General features: G+C 35.2%; 2 protein-coding genes and 1 pseudogene across 2 annotated transcripts; 2 read left to right on the forward strand and 1 right to left on the reverse strand.

Moving 5' to 3' along the window:
• Positions 1–4,004: 4,004 nt before the first annotated feature.
• Positions 4,005–6,712, forward strand: LOC143550365 (uncharacterized). The gene is made up of 8 exons (XM_077041024.1): positions 4,005–4,370; positions 5,162–5,344; positions 5,436–5,657; positions 5,746–5,862; positions 5,936–6,079; positions 6,169–6,270; positions 6,351–6,419; positions 6,494–6,712. Exons 1-8 carry the CDS (start codon positions 4,005–4,007, stop codon positions 6,710–6,712), a joined length of 1,422 nt encoding a protein of 473 aa, XP_076897139.1.
• A 19-nt stretch (positions 6,713–6,731) lies between these two features.
• On the forward strand, positions 6,732–9,333 carry LOC143550366 (receptor kinase-like protein Xa21 pseudogene; annotated as a pseudogene).
• A 2,253-nt stretch (positions 9,334–11,586) lies between these two features.
• Positions 11,587–14,200, reverse strand: LOC143550359 (uncharacterized). The gene is made up of 5 exons (XM_077041020.1): positions 13,989–14,200; positions 13,253–13,364; positions 13,008–13,137; positions 11,934–12,911; positions 11,587–11,838 (listed from the first exon to the last, which is right to left on the reverse strand). The coding sequence occupies exons 1-5, from the start codon at positions 14,152–14,154 to the stop codon at positions 11,587–11,589; spliced, it is 1,638 nt and encodes a 545-aa protein (XP_076897135.1). The 5' UTR covers positions 14,155–14,200.
• Between the last annotated feature and the right edge of the window lie 11,531 nt (positions 14,201–25,731).

Below are 25,731 nucleotides of genomic sequence, written 5' to 3' on the forward strand. Positions count from 1 at the left end.
TCTCAATCAAATATTCGTGCATTCATTCCATGCTCATTTACAGCCATGTATTTTGGCTACCATTCATTATGTTTCCCATTTTTGTATTTATTGTATTTCCTATTTAAACCTTGTATCTTCTTGTTCATTGTATCAGAAAAATATACAGTGAATAAAAACAAAACCTTTGAACCATATTGTTTATGGTATCAGAGCAGTACGCTCGATCCGAAACCGAATCCTAAAGTCTTTCTCACTATCTCACCGATATGGCAGAAGGTGCAAACAAAGATCTTGTCAAGACCGATGCTAACAGCCCAAACCACAACTCGCCATACTATCTCCACCCCTCCGATTATCCCAGGCAGATGCATGTCAACGATGCTTTGACCGACAACAACTACCTTGATTGGGTCCAAGAGATGGAGAATTTCTTGTTCGCCAAGAACAAGATCGGCTTCATCGATGGAACCATCAAAAGGCCAGAATCGGACGATGCTAATTATATGGCATGGATGCGATGTGATGCGATGATTAAAGGATGGCTTACTACAGCCATGGAGAAAGAAATCCGGGGAAGTGTAAAATACGCTAATTCGGCGTCGGAAATCTGGAAGGATCTTAAGAAACGGTTCGGTAAGGAAAGCGCACCGCGCGCGTATGAATTGAAGCAGGCTATCTCGAACACTAGACAAGAAGGGATGACCATTTCAGCCTATTACACGAAGCTGCGTGGATTATGGGATGAGATGCAATCCCTCTTGCCTGCTCCGGTTTGCAAATGCAATGGATGTACATGTGGCATTGGAAAATCTCTTAGGGAGCTCAAGGAAAAGGAGCAGCTCTATGAATTTCTTATGGGTCTAGATGGTGAGTTCTCCATCATTAGAACCCAAATACTCGCCACTAAACCAATCCCATCTTTGAGAAATGCATACCATCTCGTTGCCGAAGATGAGCAGCAAAGATCCATAGCTGGCGTGAAGAAACCTGCGAATGAAACGATGGCTTTCCAAGCCTCCGCAAAACGCGGCGGGTCACCGAACAAAGTCGGCCAGAAGGAAAACAAAGGCCACTGTGATCACTGTGGCAGAGATGGACATACACGAGATGGTTGTTTCAAGATAGTCGGCTACCCGGAATGGTGGAAGGTGAAGAATAAACGAGAAAAAGTGAAGCCAAAGGCAGCCTGCGTAGAAACAGAACCGGACCTGATTTCAAGCCTGACAAAAGAGCAATACGAGCAGTTCCAGAAGCATTTCGCTACTGAAGGAAAACCTGCACAAAGTGAGCCTCCACGCACCGCAAATATGGCTGGTAAGTTTAGACACAATGATAAATGGATAGTCGATTCCGGATGTACGGAACACATAACACACAGGTCCGATGCTCTCGAAAATCGAGTCGAATCGAGAGACGAACCACCTGTAATCATACCGAATGGAGAAAGCATACCAGTCGAAGGAAAGGGCAGCCATACTTTACAAAATGGGACAAAAGTGCAAGATGTGTTGCATGTTCCACAATTCACTTTTAATCTCTTGTCCGTAAGCAAACTTACAAAGGATCTAAGTTGTGCCATAACTTTTTTTCCAAATTTCTTTGTTATGTAGGGACTACATTCGAGGAAATTGATTGGAGCGGGTAGGTGCGAAGATGGTCTATATCAAATGGGGATGCTTGGGGCTAGGAGGAAGGCAATGATGGTAACTAGTGATTTATGGTATAAAAGGCTCGGACATGCGAGTGATGAGAAGTTATCTCAAATAAAGCTTCTTAGTAATTTTTCTTTTAAGAACAATAACAACGTTTGTGATTCTTGTATGAAGTCTAAATTTACTAGATTACCTTTTCCCACTAGCATGACCAAAACAAATGCTTGCTTCGAACTCATTCATTGGGATATATGGGGTAAGTACCGTACGCCTTCGTTTACAAAGGCCAACTATTTTCTAACAATAGTAGATGACTATAGTAGAAGCGTATGGGTCTACCTTCTCAAACATAAACATGAAGCAAGCACGTGCATAACACATTTTTACGAGATGGTCAAAACACAATTTGAAAAGAAAATAAAAAGAATAAGGTGCGACAACGGTGGGGAATTCATTTCCAACCAAATGATGAACTTCTATAAAGAACGGGGAATCATGTTGGAAACAACGTGTCCACATACTCCGCAACAAAACGGAATCGTAGAAAGAAAACACAGGCACTTGCTTGATACAGCACGTGCCCTCATGTTTGAAGCAAGTCTCCCGAAAAGATTTTGGGTGGAATGCGTCTTGACAGCAACATACATCATAAATAGGTTACCCTCAAAAGTCATTGAAGACAAAACTCCATACGAGTTACTATACGGCGAGAAACCAAACTACGACCACATGAAGGTCCTAGGTTGTTTGGCGTACTATCGAAGCATTGAAACAAATGGAGACAAATTTGAGATAAGAGGGAAACCGGGTGTATTCATGGGGTATCCTAATGGAACAAAAGGATACAAGATTTATGACCCAAAAGGTAAAAAAATTATTACTTCAAGGGATGTTCGATTTGCTGAAAAGACTTTTCCATTTGCCACAAAAATAGAACAGGTTAAATGTGAAAGGGAGGATGTTTTTACCACATTTATAGATGAAGAAGATGGGCCCAGTAGATTCAATAAAGCAAGCACTAAAAATTTGAGTTTTGGAGACCAACATGATGAAGAAGAAGAACTAGTAGTGCCAAACCAATTTAGCCCAAGTGATGGTGATACCGGACAGATTTTTAATGGGCCGAATAATACCACTCCTCAAACAGAAACAACAAATGAGTCTTCTGAAACCCAAAATGAAATTGGTGAAAATGTTGCACAAGGAAGGGAGAAACGAACTCGAACTAGATCCACACGACTTAACGATTATGATGTGAAGCTTCCACCATCTATAGACCATCCGCCCCCCGCCTCCGATCAAGAACCCTCAACGGTATGTCCCATTGCCAACTTCGTTTCTTATGAAAAATTTTCAAAAACTCATAAAGCCTTCCTGGCGGCCATCACTAAAAATGGTGAGCCAAAAAGTTTTAAACAAGCTGTACAGGATCAACATTGGAGGGATGCTATGCAAAATGAGATAAAGGCTCTTGAAGAAAATGGTACTTGGACCATCGAAGATCTACCCAATGGAAAACGAGTTATAGACTCGAAGTGGGTGTACAAAACAAAATTTAAACCAAATGGTGAAGTCGAAAGGTACAAAGCGAGGCTTGTTGCAAAAGGTTACACACAAATGGAAGGTGTCGATTACCACGACACGTTTTCCCCCGTAGCAAAGTTGGTGACTGTAAGAAGCCTCATTGCCGTCGCCATCAAAATGGATTGGAGCATTCATCAACTCGATGTGAACAATGCGTTCTTGCACGGTGACTTACATGAAGAGGTATACATGCGAATACCACAAGGTTACGATAAAGGGGGAGGAACAAAGGTGTGTAGGCTAAGGAAATCACTATATGGGTTGAAGCAGGCCTCAAGAAATTGGTATAAAAAATTTACATCAGTCCTTTTGGAACTCAATTACAAACAATCCGCTGCGGACCACTCGCTTTTTATATACAAGGAAGGTAGCATCTTTGTTACCGCCCTCATATACGTAGACGACATCATTATGACAGGAAATGATGAACACAAAATCAAAGAAACAAAGAAGTTCCTGAATGACAAGTTCAGTATCAAAGATCTCGGACCACTGAAGTATTTTCTTGGGATAGAAGCCGCTCGAACCAAAGACGGGATAGTGCTAAGTCAACGAAAATACACCCTTGACATCCTTGAAGATAGTGGAATGCTAGGATGTAGACCATGCACCTTCCCAATGGAACAGAATGTGAAGCTGGATAAAGGAGAAGAGGATGTTCGTGTCAATGCTAGCAAATATCGAAGACTAATCGGCCGATTGCTCTACCTCTAAGCCACGAGACCTGATCTTGCCTACTCGGTAAATGTCTTAAGCCAGTTCGTCTCGGACCCTCGACAGAAACACATGGACGCAGCCATGAGAGTTCTTCGCTACCTAAAAGCAACTCCGGGACAAGGTATTTTCTTCCCGAAAGAAGGAGGAATGGATTTGGTAGCATACTGTGATGCTGACTGGATGGGATGCTCACTCACTCGGAGGTCTAGGACAGGATATGTTCTTCTTTTGGGGGGAGCTCCTATCTCGTGGAAATCAAAGAAGCAATCAGTCGTTTCTCGCTCCTCAGCTGAAGCGGAATATCGCGCAATGGCCAACGCCACTAGTGAAATCTTGTGGATGCGTTGGTTGTTAGAAGGACTAGAAACAAGACAACATAGCTTTACACCTCTCTTCTGTGATAACAATGCGGCACGACATATCGCTAACAACCCGGTCTTTCACGAACGAACAAAACACGTGGAAATGGACTGTTACTTTGTCAGGGACGAGTCGAGTCACAGGAAATCAAGCCGTTTTACGTTGACACAAAGACACAAATAGCCGATCTACTAACAAAGGCTTTGGGGGCTAAACAACTCGAGTTTCTTCTAGTCAAGATGGGCATGCGAAATCTACACGCTTCACCTTGAGGGGGAGTATTGAGATTTGCGTATTTCTCTCTCCTTAATTTTCTCTCAATATTTCTCTCTCCTTAATTTTCTCTCAATCAAATATTCGTGCATTCATTCCATGCTCATTTACAGCCATGTATTTTGGCTACCATTCATTATGTTTCCCATTTTTGTATTTCTTGTATTTCCTATTTAAACCTTGTATCTTCTTGTTCATTGTATCAGAAAAATATACAGTGAATAAAAACAAAACCTTTGAACCATATTGTTTAGTTTTTGGGTTTGTGTTTGGCCCATGACCCATTTTAGGCCCATTTCGTATTTGAAACTCTATTTATATTATGTTAATGTAATCTGAAGAGATAGACTTGAATTTGATAATAATTAATTTTTCTCTTCATTTTCCCTGACCTTTGGGTGGGATTTTCTAGGGTTTGGAAGTTCATCACGGTATTCGATTGAATCAACGTGATTCGATCTTCTGTTTGGTTTTACCGCTGCATCATATACTCTATGCATTAATTCTATTACCTCTTAATTTTTCAACATCTCAATCTTCTCTCACTTATATCCATTATATATAGTAATAGATTGTTGATGAAATAATTTCAGGTGCTTGAGTTTTTTCACTTTGGTTGTACATCTGAAGACATAAATAATCTTGCGCACGGACTTATGCTGAAAGAAGCGGTTAATTCTGTTATTCTTCCGGTTATGGATGATTTAGTTAACGCGATATATTCTATGGCGAAAGCTAATGCTCACGTTCCTATGCTTTCTCGGACTCATGGACAAGTAAAGTCTTATACAACATTTTCCCTTTTATTTTGTAACGTTTATATATTTGAACTTGTTGTAACTAATTTTCTTAAATTGTTGTATGCAGCCAGCCTCACCTACAACTTTGGGAAAAGAAATGTTAATATTTGCTGAGAGGTTAAACCGAGAAAGGCGGGACATTTCGCAAGTAGAAATACTGGGAAAATTTGCAGGTGCGGTTGGTAACTATAATGCACATGTTGTCGCATATCCTGATGTAGATTGGCCACATGTTGCAAATCAGTTTGTAAATTCTCTTGGATTAAGCTTTAATCCACACGTGACACAGGCATGTAACATTTTTTTTTTAATTATTTTTTCTTTTATATTAATTTCATCTTTAAACATTTATATTAAGAACCATATTCTTGATGCAGATTGAATCTCATGACTACATGGCTAAACTTTTTCATTCGTTCATCCGGTTTAATAACATCTTACTTGATTTTGATAAAGATATATGGGGTTATATCTCTGTGGGCTACTTCAAGCAGGTTTATTTTCAATTTGTATTTGCGATTGTTTTAAAAAGCAAAGCATTCTTAACAATTACTATTTTGTGTATAGGTAACTAAGGCTGGTGAAATTGGGTCATCAACAATGCCTCACAAAGTCAACCCCATTGACTTTGAGAACAGTGAAGGGAATCTCGGGATAGCTAATGCAATTTTGGACCATTTAAGCTTGAAATTGCCTATTTCACGTTGGCAGGTATTATTACTATACATCATTACATTTAATCATTTAAATCATAATATATGAATCTAAAGCTTGTGTGTTAATTGCTATAAAAATTGCAGCGTGACTTGACTGATTCAACGGTTCTGCGAAACATTGGTGTCGGTTTGGGGTATTCACTTTTGGCTTACAAAAGTGCATTAGTAGGAATCGGAAAGCTTCAGGTACGTTTATATGTTCATTTTTTGTAGGCATTTGTATCTATATTAGCCAATGATGAACTTTGTGTGTGCGCGCATGTTAGGTGAACGAAGCTGCGTTAAACAAGGATTTGGACAATTCATGGGAGGTTCTTGCTGAACCAATACAGACGGTATGCATATTACCGTTTAAAAATTGTTTTAAACAATGACAAAATAGAATAATCTTATGGATCTTAAAATGTAGGTAATGAGAAGGTATGGTGTTGAGGAGCCTTACGAGAAGCTGAAGGAACTTACTAGAGGAAGAGTGGTTACTAAAGAGAGCATTACTGACTTCATTAACGGGTTAGAAATACCGGTGGAAGCTAAAACCGAGCTCTTAAAGTTGACACCACATAACTATGTTGGAGTTGCATCTCAGTTGGTAGAGGATGCTTGTATTAGAGCCAATGGAAGTGTTTGATTCAAGTTATCCACAATAGATGCAGCTTTTTTCATTTCTCGTGACAATTTCAGACGCGTCACTAAGTGAAATTTATTCGAGTACAAGAGATGCAATTTTTTTATTATGCAGAAAGTGTCATCTGTATCAAAAACTTATTCCCTGACTTAGAATAATACATTGGAATTAGAACATAGTTTTACTTCATATAAATTAAATCAGTGGAGATCTACCAAAAGATATAGGGCTGCAGTTACCTAATCTTGAGGTTTTCCAGATAGCCGCAAACAGTTTTACAGGAACCATTCCGCACTCAATTTCCAACTGTTCAAACTTGCAACATCTTAGCTTACCTATAAACAGTTTCACTGGGAAAATTAGCATAAATTTTAGTCAGATGCCAAATCTTTGGTTTGTTGGGCTAGGCAGAAATGGTGTAGTGGTGTAGGAAGCTCACAACCAGATGACTTGAACTTCATTGATTCGATGGTCAATTGTAGCAATCTTCAAAGGTTGAGTGTTCAAGAAAACAATTTAGGAGGAGTTCTTCCTAGTTCTGTAGGTAATCTCTCATCCCAAGTCATACTTCTTGCTTTTAATCGAAACTTCATATACGGTACCTTGCCTTCTGGGAGCGAGAATATTGTGAAGTTAGAGCGATTATACATGTCCCTTAATCAGTTCACAGGCATAATTCCTAGTGAACTTGGTAATCTGCAAAGCCTAAAACGTTTATACCTAGATAACAACCGCTTCACTGGGAACGTTCCAGATTTTCTAGGAAACCTGTCACAGTTAGACGAATAGTGGTTGTCAGCTGATAGATTACAAGGACAAATACCATCAAATCTTGGTAACTGTAAGAGATTGGCATCATTGCACCTTTTTGCAAACAATTTTACAGGTCCAATACCAATAGAGCTGTTTCAGTTATCTTCACTGTCTAGAGGTCTAGATCTTTCTAATAATCAGTTAGTTGGAACACTTCCTCAAGACATAGGAAAACTCAAAAGCTTGACAACACTTGATTTGTCATACAATCGTCTAGTTGGCGTAATTCCAAACGCCATTGGAAGCTGCTCGAGTCTTGAGAATCTAGACATGAAAGCCAACTCATTTCAAGGTTCAATACCTCTTGCAATGAGCACTTTAAGAGGTCTTAGAAACCTTGATCTTTCTAGTAACAACCTTTCTGGGCAGATTCCAAGGTTCTTGGAGCAAATAAATTTTTCTTCACTGAATTTGTCATTCAACAATCTTGAGGGGGAGGTACCCGTGACGGGTATTTTCAAGAACACAAGCGCGCTTGTGATTAATGGGAATAGTAGGCTGTGTGGAGGCCTTCCTGAACTTGGCCTGCCCAAGTGTGCCATGCCAACAAGATCAAAAAAAGGTTCACATGTGTCGCGTGTTATCCTAGTTGTCATCCCAGTTTGTGTGTCCCTCGTTATAGCGATGGTGTTGTGTTTGTTGTTTTTTTGGAAACAAAGGAAGTCACAAACACTTCCAACAAGATCTTCATTCATCCAACCATTTTCAAGGGTGTCATATGGAAGCATACTCAAAGCCACAAATGGGTTCTCCCAACATAATCTGATCGGGAGTGGGAAGTTTAGTGACGTTTATAAAGGTATCCTTGAACCAGATGGTGCAATGCTTGCAATCAAGATTCTAAAGCTTGAAAATCAAGGAGCTTTAAAGAGTTTTGTGGCAGAATGTGAAGCTTTGAAAAACATAAGACACCGTAATCTTTTAAAAATAATTACTTCCTGCTCGTCTGTTGATTTCCAAGGTAACGATTTTAAAGCTCTTATTTACGAGTTCATGCCAAATGGCAATCTTGAAAGGTGGTTGCATCCAAGTTCCGAACAAGAGAGCGAGATTGAAGAAGCTCCACGAAGATTAAGCCTTCGCCAACAAGTACAATTGCAGCAGATGTGGCGCATGCCATTCACTACCTCCACCAAGACTGTGAAGTACCCATAATTCACTGTGATCTGAAGCCGAGCAACATTTTACTAGACAGTGACATGGTTGCTCGCATTGGTAATTTTGGGCTAGCAAAGTTTCTTCCATTAAAACCACATCAAAGCAGTTCAATTGGAATAAGAGGCACAGTTGGATATGCAGCTCCAGGTAACTAGTAATTAGAATTTAGAAAGTATGTTTTTTTTGTGTAAAGTTTTGTGGCATTGATTATCTCATAAAATGGATTTATAGAGTATGGTGTTGGAAATGAAATGACAAAAGAAGGTGACATCTATAGCTTTGGGATCTTGTTATTAGAAATGATAACCGGAAGGAGACCAACAGATCCACTATTTCAAGAAGGATTGAACCTTCATGGTTTTGTGAAGATGGCATTGCCTGATCAAGTCATGGAAGTCATTGAACCAGAGCTTTTTTCATGTATCGATGAAGATCATATAGAAGCCGCAAACATGAACCGTGGTTTGAAGAGATTGGAAGAGTGCATGGTTTTGTTAGCAAGAATTGGGTTGGCTTGCTCCATGGAGTCACCTAAAGAAAGGATGGACACTAGCAACATGGTCCTTGAGCTTCAACGCAGTAATCAACTAGTTCAAAATACTTTAAAGGACCTTGAACGTCAAGGGGTGGTGGCACAGTTGGCTAGCTCGTAGGTCTCATAGCATAAGAGTGATCCAGAATTCGAGAGTTCGAGCCTCTCTCACCCCATTAAGTAAAATTTCAATTGTGTTTTTCTTTATCTTTTGTTCTTGATGATTGTTGGTAAAGAAAATAATGTGTATGATTCAAATGGTCCATTTACACCTTCCTAAGGAACCGTATGGAACAACTACTTTATATTTCTAATAATATTTTATTCTTGCAACATGTAATTAAGTTTTTTATATGGGTAAATACAAAGAGAAAATAATTATTACAATTCACTTGGGCATGATTCTTAATGTAAAACATAAATTTATATCTAGCAGTGTAAATGAGACGTGTTGCTTGCGAGCTACTTGAGAGGATCGGAAAAAAGCTTGAAACGAGACGAACCTAATCAACCCCCGAGTCTCAAACAAAGCCTGTTTAGTTTTCGAGCTTGAGCTTTAAGTTTATAGCCTGTATGGGTAAATCGTTTAGGTTTATCGAGTTTTAATGAGCCATGTATTGATTTCACACTCCACAACCGAGCTTCGGCTCGTTTCAGCAACTGCACACGAGTTTGAGCCGAACTTAGGCTTGTTTTTATGTTTTTTTTTCAAATTATATAAAAATAATTAAAAAAGTGTAAATAATAATAATAATAATAATAATAATAATAATAGGTAACACACAAGCCAAGCTCCAACTTGAAAAATGACTCACAAGCCGAGCTGGATCATCAGAAAAAGAACTCGAAACAAGCCGAGCTCAAACACTTATAATTCAAAACGAGCCTAGTCGAGCTAGTCGCTCGGCTCTTAGGCACCCCTCAAACCGAGAATGAAAAAGACAAGAATTTATGACAATATGTGAACACAAGTCATGACTAGTTGATTATTATTGTAGCATTGATTGTTTGGTTGTGTGTTTCTTAAATTGGTAGAATAAAATAATGTTTCTCAAATTGTCATTTGTTACAACTTACAAGTATACACAATCTTTTAAGAGCATAAAATATCCAACTTCTTTTAACAAATAATCTTGTCTTGTAATACAGAATCCATGGTTGCAATGAAGTATTAAGTCATTTTCAGTCGTACAGTGTATAGCAATGTGAGATTAGGGGTGGAGTCGTAGTCTAAATTGGTCACCCATGTGAAGCGAATCTATGAAGTTTGAAACTTTGGATTAAAGGGGTCCCTCAATATCGCTTCCCTATGTTGATTTATTTCAATACTGATTCTTCCCAATTATTGTCCTACCTACCAATAATAATTCTTAAATATGTGGCCCCAATTTTTGACTCTTTCTTCAGTCTCGCACAATTTGGTTTGGATCGGTTTTGAGTTAAAACTTAAAACTGAATTAAAAACTGACACTTTGGTTTTCTATTTTTAATAACCGTTAAACTTTCGGGGTTTTTTAAGTTTGGTTTTTTTCGGTTTTTGGGCGCCGGTTCAATTTCAATATTTAGTTTTGCCATCTGAGTTTGACATTTTATGGTCTAAAGAAAATTAGCCCAAAATAATAAATTTAGACCTACATTTTATTAATTAAAAACTAATTAATTATGATAAATTTTGACTAAAACATTTTGAGTTACGTTACTACATATATATTAAATTCTTATAAATTACTTGAAATGAAAAAGTAAAAATTGAAAAGATAGAAAGATAAATTGGCTTAAAATAATAAATTTAGGCCAAAATGTTAATTAAAAACTAATCAATTATTATGCAATTGGGCTAAAACATTTTTGTTATATATATATATATACATATACATATACAAACATACGTACCTACACACATACATATGCACATACACAATGAACATACACATAAGAAAGTGAGTGAAATTAAGAATTAATGGAGTTACACCTTCACTTATCGCTGTAAAAAAACTTCTGAAATGATCCAATACCTATATATATATATATATATATTAATTTTTTATAAATTATTTGAAATAAATAAGTAAAAAATGAAAATCTAGAAATTCGGTTTAGTGTTTTCAGTTTTTCTTACATGCAAAACCAAAACATAAATCTAACCAAATCATCGGTTTTTGTTTCGGTTCGGTTTTATCAATTTGGTTTTTCATTTTTCTGGTTTCGTACCGGTTTTTTCAATTTCTTGTGCACCACCACTGATTTCCATATCATTACATCGACCGATTCATCAATTAACTTGGACCATAACAAGGTAAAAAGATTAATTTAGCTTTGTCATTCACATACAGATAAGTAATCCATGTTTAAAAGATTATAAACACGAACACGATCACCTGCCACGGACGCTAGCAGGCGAGCGAACACCCTTTTCGCTGTTACTCTCGTCATCAATATTATTTTCATCAACCGGGTTGTTGCTCACACTCATTTCAGAGCTCGCATTGCTGCTCGTTGCAATAGGGGAATCCGATACACTAATCATTCGACTTCGTGTGGGCCCGGATCTCACACTGTACATAGACGATGCGGGAATTTTCGCCATCAACGGTTTTAAATTACCCGGTAGTGTCCGCCTTATATCCTGTTTATGGCAACACAAATAATAAATTTGTTAATTTCAGATACATTGTAAGATTTTATAACATTAAAATGGATTAAATGAAGCACAAAACATACCATATGCCTCATAGCCATATCTAATGATTTCTTTGAAAGTGATCTTCCAAAACCCGAGCTGTCGGGTGACGATGATTTCCCAGATAAATTACTATTTGGCGAGTGTTTGTTATCTTGCTTCGGTGGGGCCAACTTTCGCATATTTACAACACGCTCAACCATTTTGGTCCCGTATAACCCGGGACTCACGTTATCATTAGCCTTAGCATATGACCGGATCAATGCAGGGATCGGTACCGAGCTTCCACTCTTGCGGGTCATACAGTTAGGATTAGGAAGCCGACCCCGAGAAGGTGAGCACGATTGCCTTCGCACCCTTCCACTAGGCAGGGGCTCAATAGACGAAGACCGGCTGCTCGGTACACCGGCCCGACCCCTGATGGATGAAATGGGTCGGTCGTTTAGTGAGGTTCTTAAATTAGGCGGTGCGTCTAGAGTATATCCCGGCATTTCTTGTGGCTTCCATGGTCTCGGTCTTGTGTTTGGAGAACCAGCTGAATTTGTGACAGTTGGAGATTTAACCGACGGGGTTGATGTTTTTGTGACGGTGGATAATGTGGGTGACCTTCGTGGTGGTGTGGGTGCTCGTTGCACGAGTTTGGTTGTGGATAAAGACGGCCAGCTCGTTGGGGTTGAAGATCTTGCGGTGGACCTAGGCGTAGGTGTGGAAGATCTAGACGGAACCGTTGGTTTGGTTGAAGACAAGGCCGGGCGTGAAGCGGGTGTGGGTGTAGAAGATCTTGGTCTACCGGTTGTAGTTGTAGTTGAAGTGGGCGTGGTTTTGGTAACCGAGTTTGATACAGCCCTAGATTGTGTACCTAAAGCAGGCCGGCTTGTTGTAGAAGATCTTGTGGTTGAGCCCGAGCCTGAGCCTGTAGCCCCTGTGGATAATGGTCTACGGAGTCCAGGAGACGCAGCTCGCGGTTTTGATGCTACCAAATTATTCCTACCAGTAGACTCTTGTTGGGTATTTGATAACTATACCAAAAAGTATTAATACAAGTATTACTAACACATTCAAAAAAACACATGCAACAACTGTAAATTTAGTAATGAACTGATTATCAATCTTACTCTAGATTTTGCTCCACTCGGGTTTTTCGGATTCGTGAGAGATTTATGAGCACCATTTTGGTTCATGAAAGTTTTCTGTGATCCCATTTCCAGTGAAGGAAAAAGAGGGGTACCAGGAGGTGTCAAAAGCCTGAAAACAGAAACCATATTATATGTACATGTGACCACTAGCTTTAAATTTTAACCCCACAGAACAACTGGAAAAAGTTGGATCACAGAATATAAAATATTAATGCAAGATTTACCAATCGTAGTCATTCTTATCGTCTTCGGAGTTGAGAAATTCGTCCGCACCGGTTTTTCGGACAGTTGGTGCAGAATGCATATTGAATATTGTAGAGTTTCCAGTTCTTGAGCCTGCAACATCAAAAGTTAATAATATTGTTTTAGGGTATAGAGATATAACTCAAATGTCATATTTTATCCATAATTATGTAATTTTTGGTAAAGATAAGAAATCAAGAAGCCGTAACTCAACCCAAAAGACTAGTCTGGTGGGTCAGACACTCATTTGGAGTTTATAAACCCCACATTTGTTGCCCTTTACAACCGACGTGCAACAAGTCTCATATGCAATGGTTTCAGTTCAGTACCGAAAATACCAATACTGAATTTTTGAAAAGTTAAAATTAAAACCATACCAATACTTGTTAGAATATGCTCATTATTCATGGTATTGGTACTCTACCTTACCGAAAATACCGATACCAAATTTCTGGAAAAGTGGGTACCCGATACTTTACGGAATCTATCGATATTGTACCGGTTAAGGGGTAATAATGGTAAGGTAGAGCACCAATACGGTATATAAAATTTTGTACCGAACTCGTTACAAAATGCTCATTTATATATGTTGTGGGTACTGTAACTTATTAAGTGAATACCTAATAAGTTACCGAATCTATCAGCACGCTACCGGTTCAGACCGATAACATATTTCATAATTATGAAATAAATAAAGTAAAAATTAAAATATAATACCAAATGATGAATCAAAATTGGCCTCAGGACTCTGCACATAAAGAAGATCATGACGTTCCAATTCGTGTTTTCTCATTTCCAAAAATAACCCTGGCTCCTCTTCTAAGTTCCGTTGCTTCACCGGCACCGGCATTTCCTTCTCCGGTGCCCGGAAACTCCGATTCATCACCACCACCACAGTAATAATTTATATAATTTTGTGAAAATCGAACTCACATCCTAGATCTCTTCTTCTAATGTTTCACATATAACAAAACATTATGGTTTAATTAGAGATATGAGGTTTGAAATAAGGTGAGACGAATAAGACAAACGACTGTAGTAGGAGAGAGAGAGAGAGAGAGAGTCAATTTTCATTCCATTGTAGCAGACACTAATGGGGAGAGAGAGTGTGACTTGCGGATTTGTGAATGGAGTTGTATGCTATGTGTGTGTTGTAATTATTGCAATAAAAGGTGTAACTTTATCTGGATTTGTGGGTTTGACTTATTATTAAAGGAATGTTAATTGATGTGGCGTTTTTAAATTTCTTTTCTTGGTTAGATGTTTCGTAATGAGGATATCAATAATTTGTTTCGTAAACGTTTCAATTGAGTTGTTTTGTGTCCCTTAAGGTTTATACATATTGTAAGTATAGTATATGAGGTTTATAAAGCTGTCAAATCTTTTGCTTTATTAGGATGGCTGGGTGGGTGTTGCGGGAAACCGCCCAAGGGGAAGTAAGCGGCGACCCTAGGAGAAACAGAGGGGTAGGCGTTAACGAGTAAGACATGAAGGGCAGAGGGGGTAGCGTGATAGGGACGTGGTAGGTGTTGGTGGAACCTCGGGACGGTAATCCACAACGGACAGTATTATGATTAGCATGTGATATATAAATGATATATTTTTAGTGTAAAACAATTGCTTGAATATTCAATTTAGAAGAGAGGTAATAGTATCATACATTATATTTTGATACTATATAATTATATTGTAGTAATATACAAATTAATAAAATATGATTATGTATAAATGCATAAATTATCTATCATGTTTAGAAGTGATAAATGATCCAAGGTAGATAACATTAAAATCTTTAAAAGGTGACATAATGGTAAACATTTAAGAATTCTAGTAAAGATTTAAGGTTCAATTTTACTTTTATTATTATTATTTTCTTATTTTTTGTCTTTACCTCCTTTAGTGGGTCCATTGAGTTATCGTTAATAAATCCTCATTGCCGAAGAGTAACATTCGGGTTCATGATACTTGAGAAGTGAATTTGTGATTGATCATAATATGAGGGGCCCAATTATGCATACTCATAACTTTAAGGTCCTACAGTGGAGCTCCTCTGACTTCAAAGCTACGTTATGCCAACGAAAATGTTTAGGTTCAACTTTTGTTACCTTCTTGACATTTGGTTTCACCATGATCATAAGTTTGTTTTTGGGTTTTGTAGGGACACTAAACACCCTCGTAAATGTTTCATATAAGGTTATACTGAGACCTTGTACGCCTTTTATAACGTTATACGGGACGTATAAGGGGTGTCTAACGTGTCCCTACTGTGACCCTTTATTTATCTTTACCGAGGTTTCTAATATTTAATGAAAAAATATATTGTTTTTACTCTTGGTATCAAATACTTTTTTTTATTATGAATATACACAGGTTTGCTATTTTGTGAATATAATATATTCATTCTAAATGCTGTTTTGAAATATATTTTTTTAGATGTGGTGGTTGGGTTTGATTTCGAGTAAAATAAGGTGTATCATATAAGCCAATCATTGGAGAAATTATAAAATTAAATTGAAAACAAAAAATATGTTTAGTCACAAATAAGACGTACCAACCTCGATGTTGTTTATAATATAGCCGTAGAAGTTGAAAAGTATACAATACAAATCAAATATAAAAAAATGGTCATATAAATATTTAAAAAACTTATTAATTTGAGTCATACCTAACATTGCATTTTGTTATGCTTTTGGTCATTGTGGGGACGGCATCATATGATTTTTTTTTCTGCCAAGAATTTAAAATTAAATTAAAAAGATCAATTAAAAAATATTTAATTGAACAAAATCTATAATATAATATATATAAATGAAGACATAAAAATCCTACGTGTCGCGATGTGGTCGTTCCCCCTTTTTTTGGAGTCACCAGATTTGCTTGATTTTTAAATGGAGACTTCTCATGCATTTGACCCGAATTCATAGGTTTGGGTCTTACTAAACCCAGATATTCCTTAAACGGGTTATAACATCCCATTAAATTAAAAACTATTCTCACCAAATTATTTATGTAAAAATCCTATAAAATAGGATATAATAAAAAATATATCTTAATTTTTCTAAAAAAAGATATATATATTATTTAAATTAAAAAACCAATTTGATAGTAAAAAAAATAAACGGGTCTGGGTGGGTCTCATCAAACCATAAGTATATTATTAACTTTCATAAATATTATTTATAATTAAAAAACCAATTTCATAGTAAAAAAATAAACGGGTCTTGGGTCTCATCAAAACCATATAACATTTAAACCTGGTTATAACATTTCATTTATTTGTGAAACAATTTATCATCAAACCATAAGTATATTATTAACTTTCATACAATAAAAAATATAAATTAAAAAAATAAATAAATATTAAAACAAACAATATAAAACAACCTCCGTAATACGAGGAATAAAAACTAGTATTGTTTATATATGTTGATGAACGGTAACGACACGATTACTATAGACATGGATCCCTAGGTTAACCGACATGTACATAACTATACAAATCTTATGATACATCTTGACATGTGACAAGCTAAAAGCATGAATATGTGAAGCCTTGACCATCAAGTTAGTCAATTGGTGAGATGAACTTAACTTGGACTTCCTTATAACTTGTAAGTCGACTAACATCCGTTTTTGAAAGGGTTAACAATATCGACTGCATATCATAAATATATGGACGATTGAAAATCTTAATTAAGATAGAAATCTAGGGATTGTCGGTTACATAAATAAGTTTGGATTCAATTATAAATAGCAAAAAAAAAATAATAATAATAAAAAAAAGAGTTGAAAAATCAGTTTTACGAATATAAAAACCATATGATTTTTATTCATATGTTAAATTTTATGCGGGATTAGATGATAAAGTGATTATAAATTTTATAAAAATGATTTCTCAAATACAAACTAGTTCCGAACCTACGGTTTCAATCTGTCCCAAACCAGTTTCTACATAATCAGTTTCAAACTGTTTCAATTTTCATGTCAAATCAATCAACTGGTTTATTTGCCCACCTATACATACAGAAAAGAGAGGCGTACACGACGAGCCTACGATTGTGTGACCTATTTATTTCGTCTCTGATTTCATTCTCTGATCGCCATATAACAGCCAATTGAATTGAATCAAAATGAAGATATAAAAACAACAACGATTTGTATTGTGTTGTGTTGTACATACTATGGCGGATAAGCGCAAGATCAAGAGCAAAGCTAGCAGCAACAACAACAGTAGTAAAATCATCATCGATAATAATGATAATAATAATAATAATGTTAGCGTCGTGGCTGACGTTGGTCGCCGTAGAAGCTCTTGCGGTTATTGCAAATCCGGCTCCAATTCCAGCATTACCCACGGTTAGTTTGTTAGGTTTTATCTTAATTTTTGCACATCAACTATAGAGATTAATAATTATGGCTACTAGTAGATAAACACGGATCAATAAAAAGCTCGAAACGAGCCAAGCTATTTATGTATTAATATCGCACTGCACAACGGAAGTTTGTCTCATGTAAGGTACTACACGGGTTTGAGCGGAGCTTATGGTTGTTTAAGGTTTCTCTCGGAATATACAAAATTAATTAGAAACATATGTAGTCTAGTTAATAAAAATAAATGTGTCGAGCTCGAGCCGAGCTAGAGCTCAAATTAAGTATTACTCACAGTTAGGGTCTGACTGACCAATTAGGGCTAGTTTTAGGTAAATGTAGTTAGTTTAAAGTTGAGGTGGATTGTAAACCAATAGGTAAGATTGATAATGACATCAAACTAGTATGCGTATATGTATGTCATGTGTAGTTTTACAAAGTAGTATTGATATCCATCATCAATGGGAAACTGGTAGGGTTTGGCTAAGGGTGCAAATGATTCGAGCTGTTCATAAGATATTTTGTGTTTGGATTGATAAAAAGCTTGAAACGAGCTGAACTTTTTTGAGCCCGGGAAATAAAGTTTGTTTAGTTATCGAGTATGAGCTTGAGCTTTCTATATTTTTAAGTTTTACCTTATTTGGACTTGAATTTACATTCCACAACCGAGCTCTAGCCAAGCTTTGGCTCGTTTAAGGTGTTACACGACCCAATGTTGTTGAACTTGCTAGGCGCTAGTCGGGCAGTGGGGTAGGGACTAGTGATTGGGATAAATAAAGATTAATCGGGTAGGAATTTATATGTAATTTTTCAAATTTACACACACACACAGATATATATATATATATATATACCAAATTGTATGTATAAAGTTTTCAATTTTGATCGATTTTGACCAAATAGCGATTAATCGTGCCTAGGCGTAGTTTTTACAAGCATGACATGAGGTTGAGCTGAGATTAGGCTTGTTTAATGTTTTTCTCAAAATATAAAAATTTTAAAAAACATATATGGTTTAGTTAATAAGTAATAAACGAGTTGAACTCGAGTTGAGCTTGAGCTTGAGCTTGTAAAAACAATTCACGAGACAGACTCTAGCTTAAAAAAAAAAGAACTCGAAACAAGACGAGCTTGAGCTCTTGTAAGTTAAAACGAGCTGAGCTTGGGCTTGGCTTGGCTCGTTTACACCCTACACCCTGTTCTTGAGTTTTTTTAAAGGAGAGAAAAGAAAGAAAAACTAAGAATAGTTAAAAAATGGGTGTTCTTGAGTTTTTTTTAGGATGGAAAGGAAAGTAGTAGGAGGAGTTAGGAGAGATTAAATTAATGTATTTTTTCAATAAGTTATCCTCCCAAAAATGAGATGATTACTAAGGATAACTATTTCTAACATAGTTATCCTTTCTTTTCTCTAATTTCCTTCCAACTCAAGAACACAACTAATTAAAATAAATTTCCTTCCCTTTCCTTCCCCTTCTTATCCTTTCCTCTCTTTTCCTTTTCTTTCCTTGATTAAAAAACTCAAGAACAAGGCAGCTTTGACATTGATATTAAAGTTATATCGATAATCAAGATATATTTATAACTATAAATTGATCGTATTCATGCCTTTATTCAACATAAGTAAAGTTTTTACTATCTAACGTAACCTTACCTTTTTTTTGGTTAAATAACACACGTTTTCTCTATAAAGCAAACGATTTTCTTGTTGAACATTAGGGCTAGCAATTGGGTACCTGTTAAAGACACGATAACACCTGTTAATAAAAAAAGTGCGGTATGTGAATTTTTTATTTTCTTAAATAATTGAAATTAGTAGGCTAGACTCCCTCATTATCCCTTATTGGTACACAAAACTTAAAACTGTCTTATAGTCATGACATATAAAGTAGTTAAAAGAGTCGTATTCAAGTTTGATATTTGTGTTAGCGCGTCGCCTCTTACCTGTTCAGCCCTATTGAACATATAACACCTTATCGTAACCCACGTTTATTTTACTAAGTAAACAACCATTTAAAAAATCTAACGGTCTTTTCAGGTATCACGATATTTCATCTAACAAGAAACCTTTTACATAACTTGACATTCCAAACCATTACAAAACATTCGTTTTCAAAATCTTACATAACATCATTTAAAAATAAATTAAAAAAATGTAAAAACTAAATTGTTAAATTGTAAAGTGGTAAATAAAAGTATATATTTTCTAAGAACTTTACAAACAAATTTCTATTCAGGTAACTTTGAAAAAATTTCAAAAGTGTTTTAATTAGTTGGTAACTCAAGTTAAAAATGTGTTTTAATTAAGTCATCTAACTTTCATATTTTATTAAAAATTACTCTATAGAATAGTATAAAGTTTTGAAATTGTTTCAATCGGGTCATTCATAAAATATTTTATTTTAATCAGGTCACTAAAGTTTCATTTGTATTTTAATCCTAGATATTTTACCTTGATAGTAGGTTATGTAGTTTTTTTAATAACTGATATTGCAAAATATTTTTACAAAAATTAAAAATATAGTAAAAATTGAGAAGAATAAATTTTAAATTGCGAAAAGTTGCAAAAAAACATGGAAAATTGCAATATATATATATGTATACTAGTTTTAGAATTCGTGTGATGCACATGATACTTAAAAAATGACAGTTAAACTATAAAAATCAAATGATTTATTTTTTTTAATAACTATATTTTATCTAATTAAACGGCTTTATAAGTTCAAGTTATATTTTCTAATGAAATATTCATATGAATACGTGATGTATTCTCACACACTTTCTTCGTAATCATGAAAAAGATGCACCTAATAATCACTTGAATTAAATGCTCGCATATTTTTAATCCTTATAATTTAGGTAGGTAGTTTTTTTATTAAATGATTGATTGACATGTTTTGATTACATTGATATAAATATGTTTTTATTAATAATAGAAAATAATTTGAGCGGAAAATTTAGGCTATGAATGAATCTTGAAGTGACATGTGTCCAAGGGATGATCTAACTAATAAAGTTACTAATAAAACAATATATAATGTATATGAAAAGTGTATTACATCTTTACTTATATCAATACTATGTGTACATAAATTGAGTTTATATATATCACAAAATGATTTTTTTTCAAAAAAGAAAATGAACTTAATAAAAAAAATGTATGTGCAAAAACATAACCAAGAACGTTGCGTTATTGAAACTTGAGTATCATGTTTGTGTAATTGAAAAAATTTTGGTTATGACCAATTTCGGGGAATACTTCTCATATAATAATAGCTTTGAGCTATACCATGAAATATTTTTTGATAAGTTTGAGGGGATTCTCGACTTTGCCATAATATCAACAAAAAATTAACAGGTTAACCCGTTCAATTTTGTGAATGTTTTGCTTCACTTGAGCATAATTTGTATGGCATGTTTCATATACAACATTTGATCACTATTCAAGAAAAAGTCAATGCCGACACAAATGTTTCATATTTGATAAAAGTTAGAAGCATTGATAGGCCTGGAGGTGACATGTCGGAAGTGTTCGTCATTTTTTCTTAAATTTTAATAGTCATGGGAAAATACTCAATTTGTCAAATCCCGAATCTTTTGATTATTTCAAAAAATGTCATTAAAAATAAATTCGAAACTCAATCACATTTAAAATTCTAACTTTCATTTGTTTTACATTTCAAGTGAAACCTTTGAACCCGTAATAAGTTGACGATAAATATATCTGCAATCTCAAACTTCTAAAATATTCAGATTACCCTTTTTTCACCTATAACAAATTTGAGCAAAATGTATTTCATTTGTGTCAAACGATTGATTTACCAACTTTTAACCCGTAACAATAAAATTTAAGTTCCATAAAAATAAGCAAAACAATCCTTGATAAGAAAAAACCAATAAACTAAATATGATAAACTTTATTATATTTGAAAATGACTGATATATACTATCCTTATTTACTAAATTAACCAAAAAAAAAAATAAATTGATATGTTTAAATTATATATTTATAATTTACAAATTTATATGACAATGTATAAAAAATCAATAGATAATTGGATTGTTTTTTTTCAAAATGGACGAACTTTTATGCATAAATTTATAATTCAATGATTAAAAAAATTGCTTTATAAAATGAAAGTATATTACAATTTTTTTTTATTTACAAACTTCAATAATACACATAGTATAATATGTTAATATAATATTTAAAAGTATATATGCATTTCAATATTTAACAAACATGGTTTGTTGTTGTTTTTTGGATTTCACCAAGTGTGTTGTGAAATATATTTTTATAACGACGTATAGTAGTAGAGTATGTAAATATTTATTTTTACAAAAATGTATATATATAATATAAATAGAGTTTAAAGAAAAGTGAATAATTTAACAATATCATAAATATAATATAAATGGAGTGTAGAAGGAACATGAATAATTATTAATCTATGACATATTAGTTTTAAAGGAAAAAAAATTGTGAGAATTAACCACAAAGAGACATGTGTCCATAATTATTTAACTTTATTAAAATAAGTATATATATATATATATATATAGAGGGGGGGGGGGGCGTTAAAGTACAATAATCAGTTATCGTACATTAGACACACGAGCTTTTTGAACGTCGATGTTAATTTCATGCGGTGGCAGTTTCGTAAATAACCCAAATAGTAGTTTGCGATCAAATTCATCGATTTAAAATCGATTCCGATCCAAATTCAGAACTCCTTAATCTATCTCATCCAATTTCTAAACTCTAATCACAACTTACAGTATGAAATCTCAAAAGTCAAAAACCAAAATTGAAATAGAACGTCACTGAACATTAAAAATCTTCAAATTGATCAAAAATTGATGATTTAATCAATCGAATTGATGTGTAAGAGGCTTTAGATTCATCAATCGATTATGGAATTGCAGAAATAACGCACTCAGTCGAGCTCTGATTAGGGTTCAAAATATTATGTTTAAACGTTCTGAAACAAAATGAAGACCTTTAAACGTTCTGACAAAAAAAGAACATCTTTAAACGTTCTAATACATTCAAAGAAGTTATGGGTGTTTAAAAAATGAACATCTTTAAACATTCTAATACGTTCTAAGAAGTTCAGGGTGTTTAAAAAAGTTTAGAAGTTCTGATAAAGTTTAGAAGTTCTAAGAAGTTATGAGTGTTCAAAGAAGTTCTGAAACAAAACTGAAGACCTTTAAACGTTCTGACCAAAAAAGAACATCTTTAAACGTTCTAATACATTCAAAGAAGTTATGGGTGTTAAAAAAATGAACATCTTTAAACATTCTAATACGTTCTAAGAAGTTTAGGGTGTTTAAAAAAGTTTAGAAGTTCTGATAAATTTTAGAAATTCTGGGTGTTCAAAAAAGTTTAGAAGTTCTGATGTACATAAAAATATACATCTTTTTAGCATCAAATAATCTCTAAAAACTGCAATTTCTATCAAATAACATAGCACATAAAACTACTTATCATAATAAAATGTAATTTCAGGTGAAACCGAGCCCCAAACGAAAAAAAAAGCCAAAAGACGAAGAAAAATGGAAGAAAACACAAGAAAAAAAACAAGAAACACGCCCCATGCCTCCAGAGACACGCCCCCATGCTTCTGAACACCAAAAAGACAAAAATCTACAAGAAAAGATAAAACCTGGGAACAAAAGAACGGGGCCGTGGTCTTCTACAAGAAAAGACAAAATAAAACTGGCACATGTCATAATAAAACACGGGGGCGTGCCCACGTAAGCACGGGGCCGTGCTTCTCACTCCAGATTGCCTATAAATTGTGGATCTTGTTGCACTCATTTGGTGTGTCTTGAAGAGAGTTATATCCGATTTTCACTTATAAAAACACCCACTAACACTCATATTGAAGATCTAGTGAAGAGTTAGAAGGCTTGGAGATCATCATCATCAACCATCATCATCATCATTAAGAAGGAAGATTCATCCACATTTGGTTAGATTGTTCTAATTTAATCATGTGTTTGTTACTATCATCTATTCTAATGTTCATAACAATGCTCATTATGAGCTAAACTTCAATTACCATCTAATATCTATGAAGAAGCTTTGTTTTACTTGATAATTATATAAAACATGTGGGTTAGTCTAGCAAAGTACATGGTTATCTTACAATTATCTTTTGATGAGAAATGTTTCACCATCTTAAATCAACAAATTCAAAGTTGGAAATTGTCAATTATATTGGCAATCATTCATGATCGATTTATGTTCTTGAAAGATAGAAATACTTTGATAACTTATCAAAACATGGATCCTTATATTGTATTTAGAAATGATGAGATATAAGTTATGATCTATTTCTCTAAGTCTTGGTAATCCGAAAATGGCTTTGCTTAGGATATCATGCTAGTTAAAGAAATCATATGTTAATGGAATGTGTAAGTTTAATTTAATCATTGTCTATAATTGTAAAAATTTTTCTTAACTTTTATTTTAATTTTTTATTAACTATTAAACTATAAAATTTTACGGCTAGCCAAATTTTAATCTTTATTTACTAACTTTTACTTTAGCTTAACTAATTTAGACCTTAGTCTAGTTTAAAATAGCTTAGCCTAGCTCGTAGTTTAGCTTAGCCTAACTTTAGTTTAACTTTAACTAACTTTTGCTTTAGTTTTAATTTTGATTTAGTCCCATGAATGTCCTCTACTTTTGAGCCTGAGCTTGTTTCTTCAATTTCTGGTCCGGAACGACTCTTTTGTCTACGAGCACGTAAACGGACTGCAGAAACCGCCTAAGCAATCAAAGACGAGTCAGTAGATGCCACCACATCAGGAGAAAATCAAACCGAAGAAATGATGGCGACCCATAACAATGAGCCGGACATGAGCCAGTACGCCAAGCCAACTCTCGAAGGCTATGGCAATGGAGTGCCTCCACCCGATATCACCGAACATTTCGAAATCAAATCAAGCACCATTCATATGGTGGAAAATTCAGTTCAATTTCATGGTCTCCTCGATGAAGACCCTTTTTCTCATATATTTCGATTCTTACGAATATGCAGAACCTTTAAAATTCAAAACTGTTCAGAAGATCAAATCACACTCAAACTCTTTCCTTTTTCTCTAAGGGGTCAAGACCTGGAATGGATAGAATCTCTTTCCTCTGGTTCCATCACTACCTGGGACCAGATGGTCGAACAGTTTCTACTCAAATATTTTCCGCCTGATAAAACTGCCAAGTACCGAGCCAGCATTACCGGATTCCGGACCGATGATGATGAATCGTTTCACGCAGCATGGGAGAGATTCAAAAGTCTTACGAGAAGATGCCCACATCATGGACTGTGCATATGGTTACAAGTACAAACTTTCTTTGACGCACAATTCAGTTAAAACAAACAGGCCATCGACAAAATCGCTGGTGGAGACCTGGGATCCAAATCACCTAACGAAGCATTTAAAGTCCTGGAGAAAGCTGCAAAGAAGAGTTTCGCTTACAACCCCCCAAGATCTACACCTACACATAAATGAATACACCACGTCGATTCCAACACTCTTGTCACAGCACATCTTGAAGCCTTTTTTAAAACATTCGAACAACTTCAAGCCGAGCTATCAAAAACCAGACTCACATGTGACACTTGTGGAGGAAGTAATAAAGCAAGTGACTATAAACAAGTAATCATGGCCATGAAATAAGTCGATTTCGTCGCTCGTCAGAACAATGCTTTCAGTAACAACTACAATCTAGGATGGAGAAACCACCCAAATTTCAGCTGGAAAGACCGAAGTAACACTCAAACTCTACCCGGATTCGAAAAGAGACCGATGAATCAACCCTTCCAACCAAAACCTCAATTTCAAGATCAAAGTTCCAGTAGCCATCAGAATCCAAGCTACTCAAAAACCGAAGAAATGTTAATCCAGATTATGACCAAGACAAATGAAGTAGAAAAGAAGGCCGACTTAAGAGCTGTTGATATAAGCGGAGAATTATTAAAACATGAAGCCGACCTCAAAAGTCAACAAGCATCATTACTGAATATAGAAACTCAAATCGGACAGATTGCCCGACAAATATCCGAAAGACCACCCAGCGCTCTTCCAA

This window comes from Bidens hawaiensis, unplaced genomic scaffold, assembly GCF_021521415.1.
Source record: "Bidens hawaiensis isolate Kalapana, Puna unplaced genomic scaffold, B.hawaiensis_p1.1 tig00016033_1, whole genome shotgun sequence".
Taxonomy (NCBI): Eukaryota; Viridiplantae; Streptophyta; class Magnoliopsida; order Asterales; family Asteraceae; genus Bidens; species Bidens hawaiensis.